This window comes from Drosophila bipectinata, chromosome 2L (genome assembly GCF_030179905.1).
Source record: "Drosophila bipectinata strain 14024-0381.07 chromosome 2L, DbipHiC1v2, whole genome shotgun sequence".
NCBI classification, from domain to species: domain Eukaryota; kingdom Metazoa; phylum Arthropoda; class Insecta; order Diptera; family Drosophilidae; genus Drosophila; species Drosophila bipectinata.
The window spans coordinates 15,040,278-15,067,131 of NC_091736.1; the positions used below are offsets into that span (position 1 = coordinate 15,040,278).

The 26,854-nt window shown below is 38.5% G+C and overlaps 4 protein-coding genes across 7 annotated transcripts; 2 read left to right on the forward strand and 2 right to left on the reverse strand.

Moving 5' to 3' along the window:
• The first annotated feature begins 970 nt into the window (after window positions 1-970).
• Window positions 971-3,259, forward strand: LOC108126055 (uncharacterized protein KIAA2013 homolog). The gene is made up of 5 exons (XM_017242488.3): window positions 971-1,250; window positions 1,317-1,785; window positions 1,848-2,774; window positions 2,833-2,957; window positions 3,019-3,259. Exons 1-5 carry the CDS (start codon window positions 1,061-1,063, stop codon window positions 3,204-3,206), a joined length of 1,899 nt encoding a protein of 632 aa, XP_017097977.2. The 5' UTR covers window positions 971-1,060; the 3' UTR covers window positions 3,207-3,259.
• Window positions 3,260-3,300: 41 nt separating this feature from the next.
• Window positions 3,301-6,643, reverse strand: Got2 (glutamate oxaloacetate transaminase 2). Of its 2 annotated transcripts, none has more exons than XM_017242490.3 (5): window positions 6,480-6,643; window positions 4,731-4,890; window positions 4,571-4,672; window positions 4,266-4,514; window positions 3,301-4,206 (listed from the first exon to the last, which is right to left on the reverse strand). In XM_017242490.3, exons 1-5 carry the CDS (start codon window positions 6,545-6,547, stop codon window positions 3,511-3,513), a joined length of 1,275 nt encoding a protein of 424 aa, XP_017097979.1. In that variant the 5' UTR covers window positions 6,548-6,643; the 3' UTR covers window positions 3,301-3,510. The 2 variants fall into 2 exon arrangements, with proteins under 2 accessions (XP_017097979.1, XP_017097978.2); XM_017242489.3 differs by lacking the exon at window positions 6,480-6,643 and adding an exon at window positions 5,691-5,850.
• A 2,250-nt stretch (window positions 6,644-8,893) lies between these two features.
• On the forward strand, window positions 8,894-9,637 carry Npc2a (Niemann-Pick type C-2a). The gene has a single exon (XM_017242197.3). It carries the CDS (start codon window positions 9,014-9,016, stop codon window positions 9,458-9,460), a length of 447 nt encoding a protein of 148 aa, XP_017097686.2. The 5' UTR covers window positions 8,894-9,013; the 3' UTR covers window positions 9,461-9,637.
• A 7,981-nt stretch (window positions 9,638-17,618) lies between these two features.
• On the reverse strand, window positions 17,619-26,132 carry LOC108125814 (neural cell adhesion molecule 2). Of its 3 annotated transcripts, XM_017242147.3 has the most exons (7): window positions 25,455-26,129; window positions 22,374-22,616; window positions 22,028-22,168; window positions 21,341-21,472; window positions 20,955-21,107; window positions 18,617-19,105; window positions 17,619-18,532 (listed from the first exon to the last, which is right to left on the reverse strand). In XM_017242147.3, the coding sequence occupies exons 1-7, from the start codon at window positions 25,507-25,509 to the stop codon at window positions 18,345-18,347; spliced, it is 1,401 nt and encodes a 466-aa protein (XP_017097636.2). In that variant the 5' UTR covers window positions 25,510-26,129; the 3' UTR covers window positions 17,619-18,344. The 3 variants fall into 3 exon arrangements, with proteins under 3 accessions (XP_017097636.2, XP_070133820.1, XP_070133821.1); XM_070277720.1 differs by lacking the exon at window positions 17,619-18,532 and having other exon boundaries at window positions 18,963-19,105; window positions 21,341-21,470; window positions 25,455-26,132; XM_070277719.1 differs by lacking the exons at window positions 22,374-22,616; window positions 25,455-26,129 and having other exon boundaries at window positions 21,341-21,470; window positions 22,028-22,093.
• Window positions 26,133-26,854: the final 722 nt, after the last annotated feature.

Here is a 26,854-nt window from a genome sequence, read left to right on the forward strand (position 1 = left end):
GTGTAGATTTTGATGCAGAATGATGGAGAATCGGTGTAAAAATTGTTTAAGGTATTCCGCTTAAGAATCTGATGAATATTTCCAAAGATATGGCGTTCCTTGTGGGTCATAGTGTCCTCCCATGCATTTTCAACATTTTGAAGGGGACCCTCCAGAAAATTTGACAAAAAATCTAAAAAATATTTTGTGTCTAGATTTTGATGCAGATTTTAAGAGAATCGATCCACAAATCGTTTAGAGTATTCCGCTTAAGAATCAGATGACTATTGGCAAAGATATGGCTATCGCTGGGGGCCATATTGTGCCTCCATGCACTTTTTCCATTTTTGAAGGGGATCCTCCAGGAAATTTGACAAAAAATCTAAAAAATATTTTGTGTCTGGATTTTGATGCAGAATGATGGGGAATCGATGTACAAATCGAAAATCGTGTCTAGATTTTGATGCAGATTTAAAGAGAATCGATCCACAAATCGTTTAGAGTATTCCGCTTAAGAATCGGATGACTATTGACAAAGATATGGCGATTCTTGTGAGTCTTAGTGTCCTCCCATGCATTTTAAACAATTTCGAAGGGGACCCTTCAGAAAATTCGAAAAAAAATCTAAAAAATATTTTGTGCCTATATTTTGATGCAGAATCATGAAGGATGAATGTTTAAGGTATTCCTCTTAAGAATCTGATGATAATTGAAAAAGATATGGCAAGGGCTGTGGACCCTATGATGTTTCTGATGATGTTTCCATGTTTTAATGCAGATATATGGCGAATCAAAATTCAAATCGTTTAGGGTATTCCACTCAAGAATCGGTTAAGAATTGACAATGTTATGACTGTGGAACATACATAAATTTAACATTTTTTAAAATTGGGGAAAAAAATAGTTTGTAAAATGTAAATCTCTCTATAAATTTAATACAATTTTTAAAATTGATTCATGGGATGCGATAGTTGCCCTTTCCGGCAACAACCTGGTCACACTGACAAAAGTAAACGATGGGTGGCAGATTCGGGGTCTGAAATGAGTTTTCCGGATATAAGACAGCCCAAAATTAAAGGAAATGTTGTTCCGCTCTGCGAAAAGCAAGTTCGAAACGGTGGACGCAGTGCGTCGCCTCAAGCGCCTGGCGGAGGGCACCCTCTCCTCCTACCGACGCCTGTTTCTCCTGCTCCTCTGCATCTGTGTGGTGTTCTATCTGCTGCCGCCGATCTTTCGCTACATCTTCCTGTCCAGCTATACCGAAACGAAGGGTGAGTGGTTGGGTCTCCTGAAATCCCTATTTGGTAGTTATATGTTCCTTTGCGCTTCCATCACAGATCCGCACAGTGTGTGCATGGATGACCGCCTGACGCCCTTCATTCTCCAGAACTATGAGTTTGATGCCAACATTCGTCACGTGTCGCCATCTGTGCTGCCCGGCGAGAGAGATTTCACACCCTATGTGGGCAATGGCTATCTGGGTCTAGAGATAGCCCACGATGCCTTCCTGAACATCAAGCACGGTCGAGCCATGCAGCTGCCCATTCGCTTCCAGCCGGTGGTTTCTGTTCAGGCCGCCGGCGAAAAGGAGGCCACAGTAGTAGAGTACCTGACGGGTATGGTGCACCGGTTTCAATGCCTAGCTGGCTACTTTGTTTCCTACACCTATTACGCCCATCGTACCCAGCCAAACATACTAATGCAAGAGCTGCAGATTACCAATACAAGGAATATAGTGGAGGAGATAGAGCTGGTAATGCCCAGGGTTAATCTTCCGAAGCTTACCAGACGCATAGTGACTCTGAGGTAACTATATTTTTTGGAATTGTAAGTCCTAATGATGTATGATGTATTTCCTCCTCGATCAGCGAACCTGTTTCAGTTGGAATGTTCACCTACAGCGATCTGGAGGTACTCACGGGTACAGCACAACCCCAACCTGAAGATCCCAGTAAATCTATTGTGATTAGTATTGTAAAGCCGCAGCTGGAATCGAAACTGCAACTGAGGAAACGGGGAACAGTGCGCATTGTATATCCTATAGCAGTCCAGTACTCCAAACCAGTGACGGAGAATCAGGTCAAGGGAATTTCGGAGGCCACCGAGCAACAGGCAACGCAGGCAATGACAAAACTCCTCCAAAAGCTTGGATCCAAAGCTACCAATACCTTGAACAGTATAAACACGTATCGGCAGGAGCACATTGATGTATGGACGGATCTGTGGGCCACTGGTTTCACGATAAGTACATCCAAGGCGGAGAACAGTTTGAATGGCGATAGAATTAATGCCACCATGTACGCTGTTTTGTCGCAAGTGCGTAGCTTTGAGTTCGAGGAGATCGGTGGCAACAAGAGAGAGGACATCGCAAAAGCCCTGACCTACGCCGAGGGTTGCTACGATTCCTATCACACACTGCAGGCGGAGAATCTATGGCGGGATATGTCCGATCTGCAGCAGCTGAATTCCTTAGTTTCTTCATGGATGTTAACTCTCGAAAAACAGGGCTGTCACAATCTGATCCGAGCCGGTGCCTCCGGAGTGATTCAAGCCATGGTACTTAGCTTTGGTAGCTTTCGCTTTAGCAATCAGCACTTGGAGTGCAACATACATCCCAAGTTCCTGCACAGGGATTTCCATTTCCGACGCCTTAACTATGGCAACAAAACGCACCTTAACGTCACCATCATTGTGAAGGATGACAACAAAGCGGTGATAAATGTGGCATTGGATCGCTCCGATAGAAGCTATTACGCCTGCGATGGTGGATGCCTTGACGAGCCTATTCTTCTCACGTATTTATACTAGTTCTTTCATTGTGCTTTACATATTTTTATAGGAAATCGTTTTCAGACAAAACCGCCGACAATTCCCAGTTAAACTGACTGAACCTCTAACAGCAATATTATACATAACTGAGGACAAGCAGCACATGGAAGAGCTGCACCATGCCATCCATGTCAAGGAGGTGGTTGAAGGTGAGGTTTATCATCTCTTCAATCTCGACATTGTTTTTATTTTTTGATTTTTTCGCTGCAGCTCCTGCCCATGAGCAGCATCTAATAGCTCTCCATCGGCATGGCCACCAATTGGGCGGCCTGCCTACCCTGTTCTGGGTGTCTGTGTGTGCAATAATCATAGTATTCCACATATTCCTCTGCAAGCTCATCATCAAGGAGTACTGCGAGCCGAGCGATAAGTTAAGATATCGTTATAACAAACCGTGATCATAGTTGTATATAAAACCTGGATGCTAGTAAAATATAATATGAATAACGAATTGGGGTGAATTTTTAACAATGCTTCGAAAGAGAAAACGCATTTGTGTTATCTAATATTTAAAATGCTTTACTTCCAAAGGGCAGACATTTTAGCTTATATACAGAGATATTTATAGAGAGTGTGCCAAATGCAATTAGTTTAACTAGAGTTCTCCAATTTTATAGTGCTATTAAAATTCGTACAGGTGCCGACAAGTAGCTACTGTCAAAACTTCATCTCTACATCGATCTCCACCACGGTTATTTCACTTTACTTTGTAACATTATGAATGCTTTCAGCCAGGTAGTCGATATTCTTGCTGGTAACGCCAGCCATCGAGATACGACCATCCTGGGTCAGGTAGATACTGTGTTCCTTAATCAGTTTGTTGACCTGCTCCGGCTTCAGTCCTGTGAAACAGAACATGCCAATCTGATTGACGATGTGATCCCAGTTGTGGGACGATCCAAGTTTTTGGAGGTTCTCCCTCAACTGGCAACGCACGCTGATGATGCGGTCGGCCATCAGTTTAACGTCCTTCAGCCACTGAGCGCGCAAGTCGTCAGTGTTCAAAATTTCGGCGGCCACACGGGCTCCGTGCACCGGGGGGTTGGAGTACAGACCACGGATCAGGATCTTGACCTGGGACAATACACGAGCAGCCTCCTCTTCGTCGGTGCACATAACAGTGAACGCTCCGGCCCGCTCACCGTAGAGACCCATGTTCTTGGCAAAACTCTGGGCGAGAATGAAGTCTTTGCAATCGGCTTCGATAATGCGAACCGCCTGGGCATCGCGATCAAGGTCGCCGGTGGCAAATCCTTGGTATGCCATGTCGATGAATGGGTACAGTTTTTGCTTCTTTATCACCGACGAGATTTCCTTCCACTGTTCCGGAGAAGGATCCACTCCGGTGGGGTTGTGGGCGCAGGCATGCAAAAGGACAATACTCTTCTCGGGAATTTTCTACAAGTATGTATTGAATATTAGATTAATCTATTAATGATTGGGGCGGGGTAACATACCTTCAGATCTTCGATCATTCCATTGAAGTCCAAATCGCAGCTGGCGGCGTTGTAGTAGCGGTAACGTTTCACGGGCAGGCCAGCATGTTCGAAAATGGCTACATGGTTACCCCAAGAAGGGCTCGGGATGTAGATTTCGCGGTTTCCCTTCCACCATTTGGCCAAGAAGGCGGCTCCGATGCGGAGGGCTCCAGTGCCACTGATCGACTGGGCGGTGACATTGTGCTTGGCTGCCAAACGTTTGGAATCCTAACCAAAAAATTATATTTTATATTATATTATCTGTATAAAAAATAGAATTTTACCTTGCCCAAAGCTAGCTCAATAGCCTTGTTATAAAAATCCGGAATGCCAATGATGGTGGCGTACTCCTTGTCCAGGCTGCGAGCAATCACACGCTTCTCCGCCTAAAGAGTTTTATTTCGTTAATTACTATAATTATTAGTTATTTAAATTCCAACTTACTTCTTTGACACTGGGAAGAACAAAGGGCTTGGTGTTGTCATCGCGATAGGCGCCAACACCCAAGTTGACTTTCTTGGGGTTTGGGTCCTTCTTGAAGGCCTCAGTTACACCCAAAATGGCGTCAGGAGGACCCATTTTCGTTTCGGCGAACCATGATGAGCTAAAACAAAAGGAATTAGTTATATGGTTTATTAAAAATAAGTGTAGATTTTCAATTTTATTATATAACCAGTTCCTAACAATAATTTACAACTGATTAATTTTAAAGCTTCTTATCTTGTTGAAATAGATAAAACATAGATATCTGTCTATAGTTCTGTTATCTGTGTCTTACAAACTTGTGGCATTTTTTTTTTTTAAATAGGGTTAAGGTTTCACCTCAACCTTGTACCCCCAACTAGGACGTATACTTTCCTTATCTGGTTTAAATTTAATTGGTAGATTAGCAAAATTTTAGTGGGTTATCTCACCCACGTCTACCACTTGTGGGCTATCGTTTATCATTTCGGTTTCATGACTAAAGTTTGAAAGTCACCTAGAGGATTTCTTGGATTTTGCACCCCCCACAAAATTTTGGTTCACATCAGTTTGTTCTCTGCCTCTCCCTTATCAGCTGTAAACATGTTATTATGGGAACTCTGTTCACCATTTACACCTAGTATAGATTTAATAATTCCTACGTCAGTGATAAGGTCGATGATTGTTCGCCCCTGCTGACGTAGTCGGCCTCCTCGGTCTTGGTCTCATTATATGGAGCAGTCGTAAAATTTTGGAAGCAATCCAACTTAATTAAACTCTTTCAATTAGGCGCCACCTGTCTTTGAATCTGATTTTTTGATTACCAAAAAGAGGAACTTCCTGTGTCGCCTGCAGTTCGATAAAACAAACCAAACTCAAGAAGTATTTCCATAAAATATCAAAGCACGCGACAAAAGCGTGATACGCTTTGGTGTCACCTACCTTCTTTTGCTTTGGCTTATATGATTTGAATGGTCGTTGATCCGGAAGCTAAAATCCCTCAAAGGATATCTTAATAATTGGTTCATTGTTAAAATTTAAAATACCTGCCAGAATATTTTTTTTTGCTTTTCGATTTTGATTTTTTGTGAAAGAATAAAAATATTGCCTACTGATTTTTAACAAATTATATTTCTTTAATGCTTATACAACAAAGAAAAAAAAATTTTAATATTTTTAAGTACCGCATCGAGTATTCGTTATCTCACAACTTTTTGATTCATGTGGCTTCTGAATGTTCTTTCAAGCAGAAGAAAAATGGCAAAAAATAGCCCCCCAACAATGGACCCTCTCTCATGGAACGTCATGAAATTGGCTTTAAAAATAAATATGTACCTAATTGATGGCTGAAATTAGTCTATATATAAAGTGCAAAAAAGACCTCAAACTAGTGCAAATATTAGCTAGCTAAACCATAGAGAAAAAAACTAGAAAAAATCGCAGTTATTTTCTCACTTTTCCCATCAAGTAATTTATGAAATTTAAGCCCCACAGACCTTATGTCAGCGAATAAAAATACGAGACGCTCAGCAAACTTGCAATGACAAAAAAATTATGCAGTAATGGAGAAAATAAACACAAACATGTGCAATTAGACCGGCAACTGCAATGACCTTGACGAACGACCCTGCTGCATCTGCAACGTGTTCATGGGGGTAACAACAAAAACAACAACCACACTCGAATTTAGAAGCGACTTCCTGCCTCCCCTCTCTTTTCCTGTGTACTTACTTGGCGCGAATCGCGGCGGGGGCGAAACGGTTGCTCAGCAACAAACCGCGCTGACAAATCTGAGACATTTTTAAATGCACAAAGAAGTTGTACTATACTTTTAAAACTAAAAATTAGTAATTGCAAGAAGTGCCAATCCGATCGCCTCTGGCCTCTGGGAAATAATAATACCAAGATTCGCAAAATGTGGCAGTGGGTGTCGAAAAAGCTTTAAGCTTATTTCCGATAAATAACGATATCTATCGATTTTTCCCGCCAAGCAAAAGTCTATATTCAAAACTTTAAACTTCAACTTTTACATAGTTTTTTAGCACTTTACACTAGTCGGCATAAATATTTTGACGAACCCTACTTTTGACTATCAGACTTTGCTATCCTTAATACCGTTAAATAGAGGTGCCAAAATGAGGCGCAAAGCAAAGAATCTATTTTTAGCTTTGTGCATGCCAAATTTTATTTCGTTTACCTTTTGCATTCTATTTCTACTGATAAGAATGCATGCAGACAATGGCTTTTTGCATGGCATAAGTATTTTGACAGCATCGTTATGGAAATATTTTCTCACATTTAAGCACGCGACAATTAAAGAACTTCTGTGTTTAACTTTGAGCAATATTAAACGTTGTTATTTAAATAAAAAGTTATTAAGAATTATTAAATAACATGGGTAAAACTGCTGAACTAAGTTTGGTTACCAGATCCTTAATGGTAGCAAAGTTTAACGCTGGAATAGCAGTCAAAGACATTGCCGATGAGTTTAAGGTGTCGCGCCAAACTGTGCACTACCAAATTAAAAAATGTAAAAAGCATAATGACCTGCGTAATTTAAGAAGATCAGGTCCAAAGCGCAAATCAGATCTTAGTGAAGACCGAGTTCTTGTACGGGAATTTAAAAAAAATATTTTTCTAAAGCCCCAATCCGCAGCAGATCAATTTAATTTGACAGCTAAAACACCAATTAGTGAGCGCACAGTCCGTCGACGTTTAAAAGAAAGTGATTTCAAGACTTATAAAGTCAAGGAAGTACCATACATAACAAAAGCAAACAAGCTCAAAAGACTGGCTTTCGCAAAGGAATATGTCCAAAAGCCAAAGGAGTTCTGGAGGAGCGTTCTATGGACAGATGAAAGCTCCTTTGAGTATAACTCATCAAAAAATAAGTTTGTTGTAAGATTACCAATGGAACAAAGGCAGAAAAGGCGGCCCGTTTGCCAAAAAGTAAGCCATGGTGGAGGCTGTGTGATGTTCTGGGGATGTGTTGCGTATAATGGACTGGGTGACTTCGTTCCTGTCACTGGCTCGATGAACCAAGGCCAATATTTACGGATTCTAAATGATAACGCATTTACTTCTGGAGACAGGCTTATTGGTCAATCCTTCATTCTGCAACAGGATAACGCCCCATGCCACAAAGCCAAGATGATTACATCATATTTGAAGGATGTTGGTGTTACCACTTTGGACTGGCCACCTCAAAGTCCAGATTTAAATATAATTGAAAACGTCTGGTCTCTTATTAAACGTAAAAGAACAGTATCGTTGAATAAAACCAGAGAGGAGACAATTTTTGAGGTCAGTTCCCTTTGGGAACAGATATCTCCAGAGATCATCCAAAATTTAATCGATTCAGTACCGGGACGCCTGGAAAAAGTTATTAAAATTAAAGGAAATTATATATTTTACTAAATTCCTATTTTTTCCTTAGTTTTTTTGAGTTTAAACTTTGTTACTCACATTAAAAGGTACTTGTCAAAATACTTATGCCACGACATAAAAATTACTTTAGCTTATATTTTTGCAAGTTCATATGACAAAATGTTGAATTCATTATTTTAAAGTTTATATTAGCACTAAGTAATACAGAAAAAAAAATCATTGAGTTATATTAAACCATTGCAAAGTTACATACAAACTAGAACCATTTGTTTTTCGTCAAAATAATTATGCCGAATAGTGTAGAACTCGAAAACATTTTTTTTGGGAAATAAAATTGAACTTCTTGTAGTATGTGTTGTAAAACGACTCTGTAAATTGAAAAAAGTGTTGCAAAAGAAATTTAAGCAAGCTTACAAGTTTTTCAAATTAAACAAGTCAACAAAAATGATAACAAAATTCTTGATTTATATATTTGAGGGTCTAATTTTGAGCTTAGATTTCTACAAAAATTCAATTTTAATTTACAATTAAACAATTTTTAAACATCTAAAAAGAACTACCCTTTAAAACTACCCTGTTCAACCCTGTCATTAAACCTATAAATTTTACAGTGTAAAATTTTCCCCCATAAACCTTAAATTATAAATAGACACATATAAAAAAAATAAGTAGCCAGCCCTGGAGAAAGCTCTAGTTTCTTAGCTGACGCGCGCAGCTGTTTGATAATCGAAGAAACTTTGGCCTCCCGCTTTCTTTCAGCAGATTCAGTAGATTCTTAGTCGTCGTTGTGGCTGAATAATCAGAACATAAACCCAAGCCCAGCCGAGTCGATTAGCTATCCGTTAGCTACCTTGTAATTCAATTAACTGGAGGAAAAAATGCTGAGATTCGCGGTAATTGCCTGTGCGGTGCTGGTGGCTTTCGTCAGCGGTTTGGAGTTCAGCGATTGTGGATCCAAGACGGGAAAATTCACCAGGGTAGCCATCGAGGGATGCGACACCACCAAGGCCGAGTGCATCCTCAAGAGAAATACCACCGTTAGTTTCTCGATCGATTTTGCTTTGGCGGAGGAGGCCACATCCGTGAAGACGGTGGTGCACGGCAAGGTCCTGGGGATCGAGATGCCATTCCCTCTGGCCAATCCCAATGCCTGTTTGGACAGTGGCCTCAAGTGCCCGCTGGAGAAGGGCGAGTCCTACCGCTACACGGCCACTCTGCCGGTCCTCAAGTCCTATCCGAAGGTTTCGGTGCTGGTCAAATGGGAGCTACAGGATCAGGATAATGCGGACATTATCTGCGTGGAGATTCCCGCCAAGATTCAGTAGGGAACTTACTGAACCCTCCTTTTAATTTAACCTCGAAATACTGAAATGGGAGTTATTTTTCTCCTTCTCTTATTGTAATCTAATTCAACAAGAAACCCTTAATTAAATATTGTTTTAGTTGAAAATAAATTTTGCTTATTTTGTATCATTAAAAAGAAAAAATAAAATTTTAAGTAATTATTTAAATAAGGCTATTTGTTGTTTTTTCTATAAATATCACTCTCAAGATTATAAAGAGCTTGAAAATGAGTAATCACTATTTTGGGGCGGAAGCCTCAAGTTCAGATTTTCTCTCTATTGTAATGTAATTTAAAAAATAAGAAAAAATCATAAATTACTTAGTTTTGTGTGAGCTGTGGGTGGGTTTCTCGCTCTCGGTGTTCCTTTTGATTCTCGACAAGTGTCTGTATTTTCGGTAGGCCTCTTTTTATTATTACTTCCTTTTTGTATGCTTTGATTAAATCTTCCGCTTTTTTTAAGATGAGAGAAAGATTGAGAAATATAAGAGAAAATGACACTAAAATTATTCTAAATAGGGTATAAATGGTATTTTTATGAATATAATAGTTTTAATGCGTTGTGATCTTTTACCTTCAATATTAAATAAAGTAATCTTTGCATTCTAGGCTATATTTTAAGATAAGGCAAAATCAATGCGAAATTTTTGTGCACAAGAAAAAATTGTTACTTAAAACCTAGCACAGACTCTTCGAATTTTATTTTTATTTTAAAGAAATTTCTATACAAGCTCTTTATAATTTTATTGCTTGACTCATTCACAAATTATTAAAGTTCTATATTGACTCGTAAAAAAATGATTCCACCAAAACTTCTTTCAGTGCAGACATTTGATAAGAAACAGGTGGATCTTATGGCTTTATGGTGATTGATTAGACTTGATTAGACTTAAACTTGAATGAGAAATACCAGCTCTGTGATGGTGCATGTTTCAATCCTGAAATCTTACTCAACGTATGACTGACTTGTTAGTCAGATTACCAACTAGAGTAGCTTTTGTTTTCACAGTTCTTTGAGTTAATTTGCACAAGCCTACATTGCAATGTGGAATGTATGTATGTACATTCCTTATACATAGCAAAGATAATGAGTAAGCGATTCTATCAGAATCGAAAACAATGCCCATCACTGTTTTGGTTATGGTTTCGATTACGTTTCTCCATTCTCCGTTCTTCTGAACAAAGAATGGCCTGATAAGACGCTCAAAAAACAACTGAAAAATTTTCGCAAGGCGGGGCTGGGGGCTATGGGGGCTGGAAACCAAGTAAAAACACAAATCAACTGCAGTAGTATGCTTTCCATTTCGTTTTCTCAATTTCCATTCCTTTTTCAGCCAAAACACAATCACACACACACACTGAGGCGCCATATGGCAAAATGCAAATAATGCAAAAAGGGGCAGGTTGTGGGCGTAGAGGTGGGTGGTGAGTACGGTGGTGCGGTGGTTTGGTGGTGGTGCAGCAGATAGAATTATCCGCAGTGCGCCGGCACCGAGGATATTTAAAGTAAAGAAATCGGTTTATTACATTCACTTTGCGCCACGAATTGCTTGAAATGCAATTCCGACTTTGATTCCGTGTCGGATCCGGAATTTCGATTTGGAAGCTCATTTTTTTGCGGCTCCCGAAAAAGAGGGAAGTGCATTATACGGGAATTAATGTCTGTATAACTTTGGGATTTCAATATAACATTCAGAAGTTAAACTTTCTTGTAGCATACATTTAGGAGCAAAGTATTCTTAAAAAGCAAAAGTTTCCTTTATTAGTTTTTTAATATTTGTTTTTTCTCGTTAATTACTTCATGTGCATTTGATAAATAGCTGAACGTATATATATTTTTTTTTAGGTAATATACTTGTCTAAAATAAAAACATTCCACTTTTTTCTGAACTCCCAGTAAGGGCTTTCGAAAGTCAACTTCCCAAGAAATGACCCCACTCGCACTGATGTTTTCACTTGATTTACATATGAATCCGCATAAAGCACGTCGGTCCGAAACTGCAAAGAAATGTGGGCCAAGCCCCAGGTCCACCCTCTTAGCCCATCACACCCACACCCACACCCACACCGACACACACACAAGCCTTAACCCATCTGTAGACACAGCTGACGTTTAAAAACTTGACACAACGCTGCATGCGACGCGAGGAGGTAGGAGGCGGTGAAGTGGAAAAGGGCGGTGGGAAAAATAAAAATGGGAAATGAAAAGAAATGTAGGCGGATGTAGGATATACACCTGGAAAAATAAATATTTATGTGTCTATATAAAATATTTTATTTTCAAATCATTTAAAGTGCGTATTTTTTTTTCTAAACTTTAAACTTTGTAACAAGTCTTCTTTATTTTAACCCCTATTCTGGCTGTTTTGGCCGGATGTATCGAATTAATTATTTAAAACATATTTTCTAGTGCATTTTTTGTGTCTCCACTGGCACCGCCTCTGGTTGCATATCATATGAGTTAACCCACCAGACACACCACCACCTCCAGCTCTGCCACCCCTCCCTACCCTCCTTTGTAAGCCGCTGTGTCTGCCCAGAATTTCTTGCATAAATAGCAGCATGTGCATGGGATCCCTCTTTCCTTCTGTCTCTTTTGGGAAAAAAAATGGTATATAAAATAAAAAAAGATTTTTGCCCTCGCTGCATTTAAAAGTAAAACGCAACTTCCGTTTCCCGTCCACGCCCACGCCCACAGCCGCCCCCAATCGAATGTTAATGCTATATGAACAATTTTCGTTTTCCTGCGGTTAGCCATTGTAAAAAAATTCGGAGCTCTGGTTCTGGCCGTGTCATTTTTTGGTCACTGCACACAGTACAGTACAAGCGTTTTCCGGCTCAGCAGCATTAAATTCCGTTAATTACGTAACGCCCTTTAAATTGGGAGGGTATTTATGGGGGTATTCATGGGAGTTTTCCCGGGAGGTAGTGGTGGTGGTGGTGGGGGCTAAGTAAGTGTCTCTATCTTCTGCTGTTGACAGTTCCTGCCCGAATTTTCCTTAGTTCATTTGCATTTGTTTGTTTTTGTTTTTTGTTTTCAAATTTTTTTTATTTATATTTTAATTCAACCAATAACTTTTTGTTTTAAGAGTTTTTTTAAGTGGTTTCTAAACTTTAAAAATTTGCTCATGTCGTGGCTAAATTGCTTGATTAATTGTTAAAGTTGGAAATATGTTTTTGACACATATTGTGGAAGGCTTTGAGGTTTGTTGGAAATAGCTTTTAAAGTTTTAAATTCAGGTTCGCAATCCAGGCCAGTTAAAATATATTTTAAGCCATATTCCAACAGAGTCGCTGACTCAGAATCTCAGACATGCACTTTTAATTGCCCAGATACTTTTTGACCATGTCTGTTGTATTTTTTTGGCACTGCCCTTTTGCGGTTTTTGCATTTTATATACGAAAGCCATTTTCTGTCAGTCAGGGCTTGCAGTTATCTTAATTATTTGCATGAGACCGTCATGCATTCGTTTGTTAACAGCCAGGAAATCCATTGAATGCCATAACTATAAGCAAATGACCAAAAAGTGTAAAGTCCTGCGCTGCCCTGCGAGCTGTCAATTCTTCAGCGATTTCAGTATTTTTTTCGTGTTCATGTGCCATCAACAAAAACAGCTACAAAAGATGCAAAAAGAATTGGCAGTCGGGGGTGCAATCTGCAGTCCTGATGCTGACAGTTATGATATGGCAGGACACGGGGGCGACACAAAAGGATTGCGGGAGAAAAAAATTGAAATTGCATTGCATTGCAATTAATCAAATGGTGAAACAGATAGCTTAATTTGTTTACGTTGGCCATGGCGATGGGTGGGCTCCCTTCCGACTGGAGTCACTGGCCGGCTGGTTGGTGGTGTCATTAGCATCCTGATTACCTCTACATTTTTAATGTGCTTTCATTTGTTTGCCCACATGTGCCAATTGTCCTCGGGTGTCCTTCACATGGCCATAATGGGCGCGATTAAAAACAAATTAATTTTAAATTAATTATTCGACAAATAAACAAGAAATGCCGACCGATAAGTTTTTTGTTAACCACAATATCAACACTGGTTTTCATTTCAAAAATTTCATCAAAATTAAATCAATAAATCAATACGTCCTTCTTATTAAGAATTTTTAGGGCATTGGATAGGCAAACTTCATTTGAATTTTGTGCGAAAATAAAATATTGAATTAAACGGAATTCGCATCCGTACCAACAGCTAATAGTTTTTGGTTTGGGGCTCTATTGGCGCACGCGGCGTATGCGTAATATTTAGTGCACTTAAAGAGCATTCATTTGCATAATGAACGAATGATACAAAATTCGTACACAAATGGCCATAAACAAAAATAAAAATGTTTGCCAACCATCCTGGTTTTTGGGCATTTCTATCCAAAGAGTTGTTTAAATAATGTGCATTGCCAATGCGGCGTATACGTAATATCCGAAATACCAAATAAGCTAAAATGAATTGTACTATGGATTTAGTGAGTAAGTAAATAGGTGCATGTTTAATGTTTATTTTTTACTGTGGCGAAACACTATTTATACCCACGAGACAATTAAAATAGTTTTTTCAATATTCGTTTTTGAGGGTAAAGATGAAAGATCACATTTTTGCTTCTAAATAGTTGTAATCATTTTTGGCGTTTGTCTAGACAGATAGAACCCAGAGAGATGGCCAGACTCGGTGACATACATATGCAGATTTTTTTGTGCATCCCTGCCTCTCCAAGAGCCCCTTAACTTGCCACAACCAGATGCCCCCAGGAGGGAGTCGCTGGTGAAACGACATTCCATATAAATCACATAAATATTCACATTTATTTTCATTTTCAACGCGTTTGGCTCCTATTTTTGTTTCATTTCGTTTTCGTGTTACTGAAAGGTTCCCCGGATTTACATATTCATTTTGCTCTACATTTCGTTCTTTTAGATTTTTATCTCTATTTTTTTTATTTTATTTTTTTTTTTTTGGAAAACGAGGGGTGGCACTTAAAAAGTCGTTACAAGGTGCAAAAGTTTTCTATGTCAAAATACAGAACCGGCAGAGACAATGACACTGAAGCGAGCAAAGGGAAAAATGGAAATGGCTGCATATGTCAATGGATTTTCCCCCTTTTTTTTTGCACATAAAGATAAATGGAAAGTGTGCTGAAAAAGTGCAGGTACAACGATTTTCGACCCATTTAGGCATTCAGAGCCAAAGAAGTATTTCTGTCATCAATTTGCCAAAAGAAACCGAAAAAACGAGCTACACAAAAATTCCATTTTAATTGCCCCAAAAAGTCTAACATCAATAAAGGAAAGTTCCCAGTCAAAGTTTTTGGTTTTTCTCAATAGTTTCGGTTTCACATTGAGCCCAAAATGTGGAGGAGAAACTTTTCAAGGGATAGAGGAGGAATACTTATATTGAGCTATTCTGACAAAGATTTAACTCAAATCAGCACACACACAAACCTTTGCCATCAGTCTTAGAGGACCTCCGGCTCATAAATTTGTTATGCGAGGCATTTACTTATTACACCTATCGGCGAACTATACAAAATTGACAGCTTAATGATTTGTTCATAACTCTGCCAATGGGCCTTTAATTAATGCAAAACTTTGGCCTACATTGAGGCTATAAATGGTAATTAGAAAAGTTATGTGCCCGTGTGTGTTTTGCTAAGGTCTCGAGGATTAAATGAAGCCACAAAGTTTGCTGGACAAATGATACGGTGGATGGATTTTGATTGGATTACTGCAACCGGAAAATAAGTTTGCTTTTTTGGTAACTAGATAAGGTAGGGTACTAAATATATAATAAAGAAAGTATTTTGAGATATATTTGTTACTTTTATTGACAGCTTCCTAATAATAATCAGACATATTTTAGACATTTTATTGATAGATTATTTTGACTATTTGGTTTCACTTAATATTCAATATTGGAACATTGAATGGCCGAAGATGGACTACGATTTTCATTAATTTAATGTGCCAAGAAATGCTCAATTGCTTACAGAATATGTCTTGGCAAATGTTTATTTAAACATATATGGGTTTGTGGTGAGAAATTACTTTTCAGAAAATTATCATGCACATTGGCTGATGATGCCACATGCCACTCACACAGCAACAGCAACACCAATCTTATGGGGGAAATTCAATTTGATGTTGCATGCTGCTGATGCTGCTGTTGCTGTTGTTGATGTCACTCGCCCGACTCATTAAGTATTAATTGTAAATTTTAATTAAAATAAACCGGAACGATTACGGACACAACAGAGAGAAAATCGGAGAAGGACAGAGATGGCGAAGAGGAGAGCAGATTGAGTGAACAAACTTTCTGCTGGTGATGGCCAGGTAATAATGTTTACCGTTTTCATACCAACCCACTTGGACTACCCACTTTTCCCATCATGCACATTATCCTTATACATATATATGTATTAAAAATCCCATTAATTGCCCAGCAAAAGACGTGCTCGGTAAAGTAAAAATAATCATAAATAATGAAAGATTGCAACTGCAACTGAAACGGCCACTTGCAATGACATATATATATACGTATATCTTGCCATTCGGGCTGTCTTTAATCAGTTGGTTAACTTATGGGCCAAATGCTGGGTTAAGGCTGAAAAATATTGAGCCTTAAGTGATTGTTGTGGATGACCGATTAATTCACATTCATATGTGCAATGATTCAAACAGAACTGGGTAAAATGCTACTGAAGTTGATTGTTTTAATTACTTAATTAAATTAATTAAAAGTAAAAATTATTAATCTATTTTATTAATTTGAATACTAATCTATTACATTAAGCATTGCCATACTTACTTCATGCCTTATTGGCCTTAAATTAACAGCTTTTATCCTTACTTTTCTCATAACTTTGTTACTTACTTAGACTTCTATACTCTTCAGAATAAACAGGAGTAAGAATGCTTTTTTTTATAAAATAAAATAGTTATTACCATAAAAAATAAAATAACAATTAAAAGTAACATAAACATAATTATTTAAAAAGGGATAGGTAATAAAGTTTTCGGTACTTGGAAAATATTGTACCTTGAAAAACAATTCCTATCAGTTTGGCGATGAAAGGTTATCGCCTTATGGTCGAAACTGAAAAATTGCCTATAAATCGTTTTGTTAATAATGAGCCGCCGTGAATGTGGGCGTGGCATTGACACAATGGATTGCCCGAAGCCCACACAGACCTATAATATTATGTACTTACGTATATTCGAAGGCCGGACAAACACGAACGGAATGAATTGTGTTTGTTGGTGTGCCATAATTTGCAATATTTTTTCTTTCAACATTGTCACGTCTGCGGGCTGATTTCCACTGACCCGTAACAATTTTCGATTCATACATATACACAAAAAATATATATTTTTTGAAACAAAAAAAATTGCATACGCAGGAACAAAAAGTTAAATAAAATACAATAAGTTATTACGGACGATTGCGTTAATGATCATTTATAGCTGAGAGAATTTGTGGGCTTATGTAAATGGCTCCTGAATCCTGCAACGTTCGTCCTTTTATCAGGACGTTGGTCGAGGACATTGTATGCGAAGGGGGAAGGAGATTTATGCTTAAGTGATGTAAATGTTTCGCCATTTGACAGTTTATTGACTGTTATGAGTTAGTTTATTATGTCTTTTTTTTTATTGCTCCTAAAGGGGGTTAAGGTTGCTGTAAGGATGCGAAGTATCCTTGTAATTGGGCGCGTGCTCGGCATTAGCAATGAGCGTCCAGTGGGGTTCCCCCTTCTTTGTTTTTGCGCCTCTGGTCTTGACGGGATGTTTATGGCCTGAAAGCAATACGAGATTTGTCCTAATGAATATGATAAACATTTCTAGGGATAATGGTGGCTAAAGGAGGTCGCAAGATAAGCATCAAGGGACACCTTACTACAAATTTTATAGCTTGATGCAGAAAGGTTTTTGGGAATTAATGGCGTGGAGAATAGTGTTGGTTTGAAATTTATTATAATTCAAATAAATTCTATTTATTTGAAAGAGTTTTAAAAGAGTCGGTTTGGTTGAACTAATAAGAAAGAAGTCTGAAAACAATTTTCTATACTTAGTTATGCCAAATATAGATATGTTTACTTACCTTTCGTTTCCTTTGATAAACAATTAAAAGTCATTTTTGCACACATTCAGTTGAATTTATTTTCCATATTACTCATACGCCCTGCTTACCAGCTAAACATTTCATTTCATTGGGAATTCGTTTCACTATCGCTTTTCTTTTTTCTTTATTTTTTTTTTACTTTCTCATATTACTTCAATTAAGCTAATTCAATCCGTTTTCTTTTATTGATTTGCTTTGCCTTCAGTTAAGTTTATAATCAATAATTTGGACTTTTTTGTGTGGTTGTAAAATTCATCAAAGTTTTGGAGTTACTTGTATATCGTTTTATTTTTTTTATATTTTTTTTTTATTTTTTTTTTTTTTTGTAGCTTGAACAACATTTATGTAGAGTTGGGCATTTCATATTTAACTATAAGGTAGAGTTGACAATGCATATGTATTGTATGTATCGTAAGGATTCCACTCACCTTAAAAATCGTTTACTCATTTTTTTCTCCATTTTGGTTTTTGTTTTAAAAAACGTACAAAAAATGCTTTTTATGGATTACTTAGGATTGGCAGCAAAAATTGGCGATAGCACAATGAACAAATTATTTATACACATATATGTGTATGTTTCAGCGAAAAGCGTTTCCATTTCAATAATAGATTTTGGGTTTAGGTTTTAGTGAATTGCACACACAAGGTTCTATCACAGAAGATATACAAAACTAGAAAACTCAGCAGCAACAGTAACGAGTTTGGAATGGGATGGGGTATTAATTTTTGGTGTTTGATTTTTCATGAACTCTATGTCCGAATGAAAGCAACAATTAGCGCGTATAGGGGATATAGCGACGGATTCCATATGCTGCATCCTGCGGCTGTGGCAAAGGTCTTCACGCCACTCCAGTCACTCAGACCGGCCAGATTAATGCTGGCAGCACGCATCAAGTATGAGGTGTTGGCCTTTAAATGCGGGATGATGAAATGTTGGCCTAAAAAATTTAAATTCATATTTTCATATAGATTTTAAATTTAAATATTACATTTTTACAAATATAAATAATATAAAAACTCACCCCTATGGAAGGAGAAGTCGCGAAATTTGGCATGACTCCAGTTCCCGGCATTGAACTTGAACTCCTTATCGCTCATAAAGGCCACCCTGTAGCCATAGACTTGCATCTCATACGATACATTGGTCATCCGGGGTGCTTTCAGATCCAGCTCTATGGCGTCCGGTTGGCTTCGCTTCAACAGGAAGCTGGTGGGGCTCCAGGGCTTCGGACCAGGTCGCAGCTTGATCACCCTTTCCAGCATGCCCAGCGGATTGGCCACCTTGCACTTGTAGTCCCCGAACTGGCTGCTGTTCCGGATCTCGAGCTGAAGCGTAGCCCCGTAGTCGGCTACAAAGATGCGATGGTTGAAGCCGACGATGCCCTTGCCGTTGTGCAGCCAGGTGAAGGATGGTGGGGGCTCTCCCATCGCGTCGCAGCTGAGGTTAACGGCCCCGCCCACATACGCGTACTGGACTGGTAGTGTCTCGTTAAAGAACCAATGGGGTTTGTCTGGAAATTAAAACAAAAAATAAACTCTTCAGCAATGAAATTTATTATGTAACCAGTCTTATAGAAAATATTTTGAGAATGTATTTCAAGAGTATTTCAACTTCGACTTCGCTTTCCTTCAGGTTTAATTTAATATTATCACAGTATATTGCATTTAAATAGTTTATTTGTATTATTGAATAACAACAATTTTCTTCGCACTCTCTTAAATGCCACTAAATGTGGCAGAAGCAATTAAGTTTTAATCGTCCTTCCTTTGGCAAATGTGCTCTCTCCACTGTATCAAATGAGATGCCTGGACATCCCTAAGGGACACAATCTTCTCGCCACTATCCTTCTCATTTCATCATTTCTCCATTCTTTAGCCTCAGCTAATAGCGCATTTTAGCATTTCGTTGTTGTCCTTGGATCCTTGGCTCCTTGGGTCTCAGTGTCCCAGTGTCCTTGTCGCCATCGTCACCGCTGCGGCTCATTGAAGTTTATTGCTGGGGAAATGCAAACCTATATATTGCAGCATTTGGAGCATTTCATCTGTTGGTTCTGTTACAGTTTCAGTTTCTGAGTTTCGACCATGGTCCTGGGTCCTTGGTTCTTCCCTTTGGATTTCTGCTGGTATTTCTGCTTGTGTTGCTTCCGTTGCTTTAGCTGCTGGGCAGCAAATTAGTTTCGGTTTCCCCATTCGCCTGCTGTTTGCCTTTCAGAACCAGCTGCCCAACGGATTGGTCCGCTTGGTTACATCTTCACTTAGAGAAAATATTAGGGTATTTCCAGTGTCTTATTTAGGATATTTGTTTCATCAAATACTACCATTTATCATTAGAATGTTGTTAAGAACAAGGAAAGTCTGGTTTTGGTCCTTATATAATTTGTATAGTGTCATATTCTTTTTTTTAGTTTTATTTTTACAGTGCACTATAGCTTCTGGCTTGTGCAAACCTTCGCCCGTTAGTCATTAGTAAAATTTTGACGGCAACTCAATTCTGTTTGCCTCAGTTCGTAGGTCCAATGGAGTTCTATTTGGCTTTCCTGGTGTCGGTTTGTTTATCCTGCCATATGTTTCGATATTGATGGTAGGTCAGGGCAGGGCAGGATTCTTTCCACTTGCCCCATCCCGAAAAAGAGTCAACTTAACAAATGAGTCTCCTGCGAAAAAACCCAGAAGTTATTATGTGCCAATAAACAAGGTTATTCTGTGTTTTATTAGAAGCACGTGGGATTTTTCCGTTTTTGTTTCTAGCCAAACAGCCAACAAGCTAGCAATTTCGTAGATTAGCATTTTCGCATCAGATCCCCAGACAAATGGAGACACACCATCAATGACTCCATTTCCCCCAAAAGTAGCAACTTTGGGTAATATGTTCATTAGGAAATTTGCATCAATAATTTGCATTTGCCAGCCACTTGACCCTGACATCCGCAAGGAATTCCCTGCTTTGAGCAACTTCAATCGGGATCCTGGAAATCTCATTAAAGGCAACGAAGCATGCTGACTCCCCAAGGACGAAGGGGTGGGTTCTCGAGGAATCTAAATAACTTTAAGCTGCTATCAGCAAAAGACTTTGTTGCAAAGTCCGAGCTCAATTTTCAGCTATCAAGAAAAAAACAGAATCGAGGGTAAATCTAAGAGGGAACCGAACCCAAAATGCAATTGCCAACAAGTGTGTGTTGGGGGGGGCGAAAAATAAATTCTAGATTAAATATTATCAAGTGGGGCACGTAGCGGGAATGCATGTCCTGCTCAACTCAGAGTGTCATGCAATTCGAGAGCTCAACACCAATAATAACAACAAACACAACAAGTAGCAGTGTAGGGACATTGGCCATTGGCCATTGGCTGCTTTGTACTTACGTTGTATCCTTAGCAATATCGTTATTTGATCGGAATCCGAAAAAGTCGGAGTTATACGCATCGCCCGACACGTGTACTCCCCGGCATCCGCCTGGCTCACATTCCTGATATAGAGACCGTTCGACAGGCGATTGTGCTTCGATGAGTTCACAGCTGCAAACAAAGAAAAAAAGGATGTCAGGGTGGAGGATGCAGGATGCGAATGAGTGCGGGACGGGCCAAATAGTTGAGTGGTTAACAAGTTTGTCCCAATCTTAAAATATGCACTAAGAAAATCATAATAAACTTTATTTAAATAATTAAAACAATAATAATTAAATGTAAATTATTTTCTTCAGTTGTTTAACGATTTAAAGGTAAGTATATGGGTCTGAGAATATACTCACTGTTTATATATTCGCCATTGTAGAGCCAGGACACTTCCGGTGTGGGCATTCCCTCCACAAAGCAATTGACCATCGCATCGCGTCCCTCGCGCACCGACTGCACTTGCTCCGTCTTCCCAAATGAGATTTTCTCTAGGATGTTCAAATGAAATAAGGATAAAGGGGGTGGCGACATTGTTCAAGTTCCCAGTGCAAATATGCAGGCATGATATACCCATTTCCCCTCTCCTTTATATACTATATGTATGTCCTGGGTACATGTCCTGTTAGTCAGGTTCTTTGCTGATTCTGTTTACTTGGTCTCTCTTTGATTGGTTAGTTGACAAATGGTGTGTTAGTTCATCGAGTTGCTTTAAAAGTGGCTTGCTGTGGCAGGCACTCGTTCTGATTTGTAAATACATTAAATGATTTGTCAGCTCACTTCAAACGGAAATCATTTGGCAACTTTGTGGTGAAATCCGAAGCTTTAAAGAAACCCTCTACCAACTCTTATTGAAGAAATTTCAAACTACTACTAACTAACTAGACGTACTTTTAAAAATTCTCTTTGAACTTTTGTTTGGTTACCTAACCATCTCGTTGGGTACTTAGCTGCCAAGTAAACAGATCCTTCCATTGTTTTTACGACCCCATTTCCTTTATATCCTTTTTTGTTCCCTTAGTTCTTAGAGCTGGAAGTCAACTTACGATTTACGAGGAGCTCGAAGGAGGCCAAAAATTCACGTTCAACATTCACATTCCGATTGCCATTACCATTCCCATTCACCTCGCAGGTCCAGTTGCCCCTGTCGTCCAGGGAGATGTGCTCGAAAACTAGAGCCAAGAGTCCTTGTGATTTGAATATGTACAGAGAAAAAAATAGTTTTATGTTTGAGAATAGAGCATAAAAGGCTTCTTTTAGAGCATAAAAATATGTCGACAAAAATATTATTTACTACAACGATTGACACTTTTAATTTCTTTAAATTATCCTAAAATGTCTTAGAGTTTTTAGCAGTGATCCTTTAGATATATCCTTTTTCGGCTCACTTACCCATTGTCTTCTTCTCGATATGGACTCGTCCTTTGGTATTCTCGCGGGTCTGTCCGCGAGGATCACGCCACTTGGTGTCGATATCCTTTTGTACTGTCTGGCAGAAGATGATGAAGGAGTCATTTACAAAATGCGTTATTGATGGCGTCGATGGCTGCAGGCGGAGCGTGGGGGCGGGTGGCTTGGCGGGGGGCGGACTGCCACTCCCCCTGATGCTGTTGTCCAGCTGTCCAAGGATTGCAGCTGCAAAAACCAGAAAGGGCTTTTTTCATTAAATTTATCACTTTTCAAGAGGGTTTGAGGTCAGCTGGTGGTCGGCGGGCTTCTCATAAAAAAATCATCATAATTTATATAGACAGCTCGACTTTTTCCCGGGTTGGGTTTCCTCATTGTTTTTGGGCTATGATTTAATTAGCTTCCACCCAGCCAGTGCAGAATAAATCCCTCTACAGCTTTCTATATTTCTTTTAAAATATTCAAGGCATTTGATTAAGCCGTACCCTTTGAAAAGTTCCCTTTCGTTATTGCAATTTTTTCTTTTTCCGAAGTTTTGTATATTTGATTTGGAAACAAGACAAACTTTTCAGCAAAATATCTTATCTTATCTTTAGTTTTGGTTTTTAGTCTTAAATTAATTAATTAAAACTTGTAACACATCGTATTTCAATTACATTTAGAGCAGAGTTTTCCAATGATTTCATCAGCATTTCTATTGACGTCCCAAAAGCCGCGAATTCCCCAACATGCGAGCCTATATTTTATTATCCTTTTGCTTTGCCCAGGACAATGACCCTCCTCCTCCCCTACCGCAATCCTTTTTTCTGGCCAAAATTTCAGTCAAACAATTCGAGAGCTTTTGCACAAACAAACCGGCAAATAAATATCGAAAACTATTTTGAAAAGGGATAAGAACGTATTTTATTTGTTGACTCTTATTTATATTACTTTTTTGATAGAGTGTTGTCGACAGAAGCCTAAAATAATTATTGGTAATTGAATCTATTCAGAGTACTAACGCAATTCGTCTATAATCAAATTGGCACACAGCCGGCAATTCGGCAAAAATTTAATTGATTTTTAAATTAAAATGCCTAGTTGCATTTAAGAAATAATACAAACAGTATGCCAATATATTTCAAAATAAATCAAAAGACTATAATAAATGGGCTAAATGATATAGAGAACTTGATAATATGAAATATATTTATTATATTCAGTATATTTAATTTAATCAGTTAAGGAACGTACTTAAAGTGGCTTAAGAGCCAACTTAAACCAATTGATTTTCGGGCTGTCATCTAATAAAAATTTAGGCTTTTGCCTTTGAAATCCATAAACTTGGTCCAAAATATCTTGGCGAGATATCTCCGCCCAGGCCAGCAAGCCAACAAATCCATCAAATTGAATTTAATAATATTTTATTTGATGGGCGGTAGGCGGCAAATAAATTCAATAAAAATTCAAATTCGTCTTTTCGACTTTGAAAGCAATATACAAACAGACACACGCACGAAGATATATACCATAAAGTGAGGAATTGAGGTACAATTTTCTGCAATTGGATTGTTAAGGTTTTTTTCGACTCTTTTGTGCGATGTGCATATCAATCAAGCAGGATATGATGAGGGGTGGAGCTGGGAAGGATCTATGGAAACGGGGTAAGTGAATTCGTAGAGGTAATATAATTTCAATATAGAAACTGAACTTGTTATGCCAAAGTTGCATGCTTACTTTGTATAAAGTTTCATTGATTTCGTTTACTGTTTCTAGCGAAATGGAAAAATAAAATTAGAAAAAATTTACAAAAGAAACTATTTTTTAAAATTGAACAAATTACGATGATGAGATTCTATCAAAGGTAACCTACTCATAGAACATATTCTTTCTAGAATGTTTAAAAGGCTGTCAAGTGCCATGATTTGGGCACTTTCCTTTCCTTCTACTTTCCTTGTTTGAATGGGTACATGTGTGTGTGTTAGCCCAACCAAGGCACTTCACCTTTTATACTTTGGCCATAATGAATTCCTTCTCATGTATCCCATGAAACGTTTCATCTTCGAGGGCCACATGGCCATGGGCTAATTTGGGTGAAGGTTCCTCTGACACTTATTCACAAAGCCCTTACGCATGGCTTGCTCAGTATCACTCATAAGTGGCCCAGCCCGGCAAACACATTTCCCATTGCATACTTTCGGGCTGTCGGCGCAATGGGCGTATGTGTAATATTTCCATGCCACATTGCGTAACCGCATAAAATACAAAAAAATACGAAAATCTTTTTCATTTATTCTATCTTTTCTGATGTGCATTTTTTTGGCCAGAGACAAGTGAAGATTGCTGGTAAAAAAACACGAAAAAAATACAAATATTTTGGCCCAAAAGAAACTGTTTTGCTTTCAGACGCAGCCTTACGCTACATTTGAAAGCAGATTTGTGGGAAATACTTCTCCTGCTTGGTTAAGCACAAAAAACTAAAAATTCAGGAGAGAAAATTAAGGCCATTCTGAGATTTCTTTTTACAAAAAAAACCCAAACAAACAAATAAATAAATAAATGGTAATAAAAAAGTGTATACTACAAATACCAATTAAATATATTTGATTTCATTTATCGCATGTAGTACAAGAATAAAAAAAAAGCACCGCTTGTCACATGAATTAATTAAATTAATTAAAATGGCAAATATTGACAAGGTTGTTTTTCATTACTTTGAACTTCAAAGTTCATTTAATTAAAAAACCAATTTAACTACAATAACATCTTGCCAAGTGTTATAATGTAAGTTTTTTAATAATTTAAACCATTTAAGACATGTCTAAGTCATTGAGGAACTCCAAGGAACACTTAGAGCTCCATAGGAAGAAAATCCCTGAACAAAGGAAAGCCAAAAGTTGTGCCAAAACAAATGAGCTCATTTGGCATTCAGCTATGAATTTCATTATTTTAAAAACAAAGCCAAGGAAACAATGTGGAATGTGAAGACAAATATAATTGTCTGTCTGAGAGGCAAAAGTTTACTCCAAAGAGTTTCCACTGTAAGTCTTTTGGCTGTTTCGATTCTTGACTTTGGGATTATCCTACCATTTTGTATGAGAAGCAGGAATAGCAGAGAACAGAGCGCAGCCAGAGTATCCATGGCTCAGCGGGTATATCCTTTATTTGGCTATAATCCTTAATGGTTAATTTCACCGAATCTCGACAGAGTTTTGAGTTTGTCTCGCTTTCACTTTTTGGTGTTGAACTTTTGCAGTTAATTACCGGGCTCTTCACTTGAGGGATAATGGCACATGACTGAGCCGCTCATGTGTCGCCCGTGGCCGGAAATATGGCAACAACAACACTTTCACTCTGGCCAGGACAATGGCATGACATCATCAGGCTCATGGCCACAAATTCTTGTTGTGCCTCTTCCTTTATTTTTGGATATTTTGTTTTGTGGTTCTTGGCCTGGCTTTTTATCTATTTTTTTCTTTTTTTTTTTAGGCACTATCTCTGAAGGAAACACTTAGAGGTATGGGCAGAGGAGCACGGCGCCCGCGTAGGTCGACATATCCGGCAAACATATCCTGCCAGTAGCACGTCCTTTTCACATTTCACGACTTTCAATTCTCGCGCTTCACTTGGGCGACAAGGCTGCGAGCCCCGCTCTGGGAAATCCCCTGATCCATTGCAGGCGAGTGCCGAGATTCGACTGAAAGTGCACCACAGAAAGGACACTCGGCATCCACGGCGGATGCTAGACGAAGTCACAGTTTGGTTCCGTCCGAAGTCACGAATGGAACTTTACGAAAATATTGAAAGGGTCGAGTGATTTCTGTTGCCGCGCTCACGTTCGAACCGTTGCAAAACCAGAAAGTACACTGAAGTCATCGCTCGTCCTATGGCATCCTTTTTCCCATGTCGGCAATGCCAGGAAGTCGGGCCGAGAAAGGGAAACTTCTTCTGCCACCAAACTTCGCAATGTTGACACACTTTTCGTCGGCAGGCACATGTTGCCTCAAAGGATATTTCTAAACTCGGGCAGTTCGAAATGTTGCCAAGGACTCGTTAGGGGTAGGTCACTTTGGGGTGAAAAGCATTCTATGAGGCTAAGGCAGGGGTAACAGGAGCTTTGTTATGTCAGGATATGGGAAAGTTGTTCAGGATGTACTATAAAATCGTATAACAGTTTATAGTAGAACAAGTTTAAGGATTGAAACGTGCCAAATTATAGAAGGTTTTATTTTATAAAAAATTATATTTTCATTGAATCATCATGATATTTTTATTAGGAAAGTTGTTTTATTAAGTCTCACAATTTCTAATAAGCTCAGAAATTTTAATCGTAGAAAAATAACAGACATTTTGTATAATTTTTGCCCTTTCTGCCTTGAAGCTTGGCTTTTTATAGTAGCTATAAACTATATGAAAGTCTTTTATAAAATCAAGTTTCAGTTTGTTTATAAAGGAATATCATCCATTTTTGTTATAAATTTATGGTA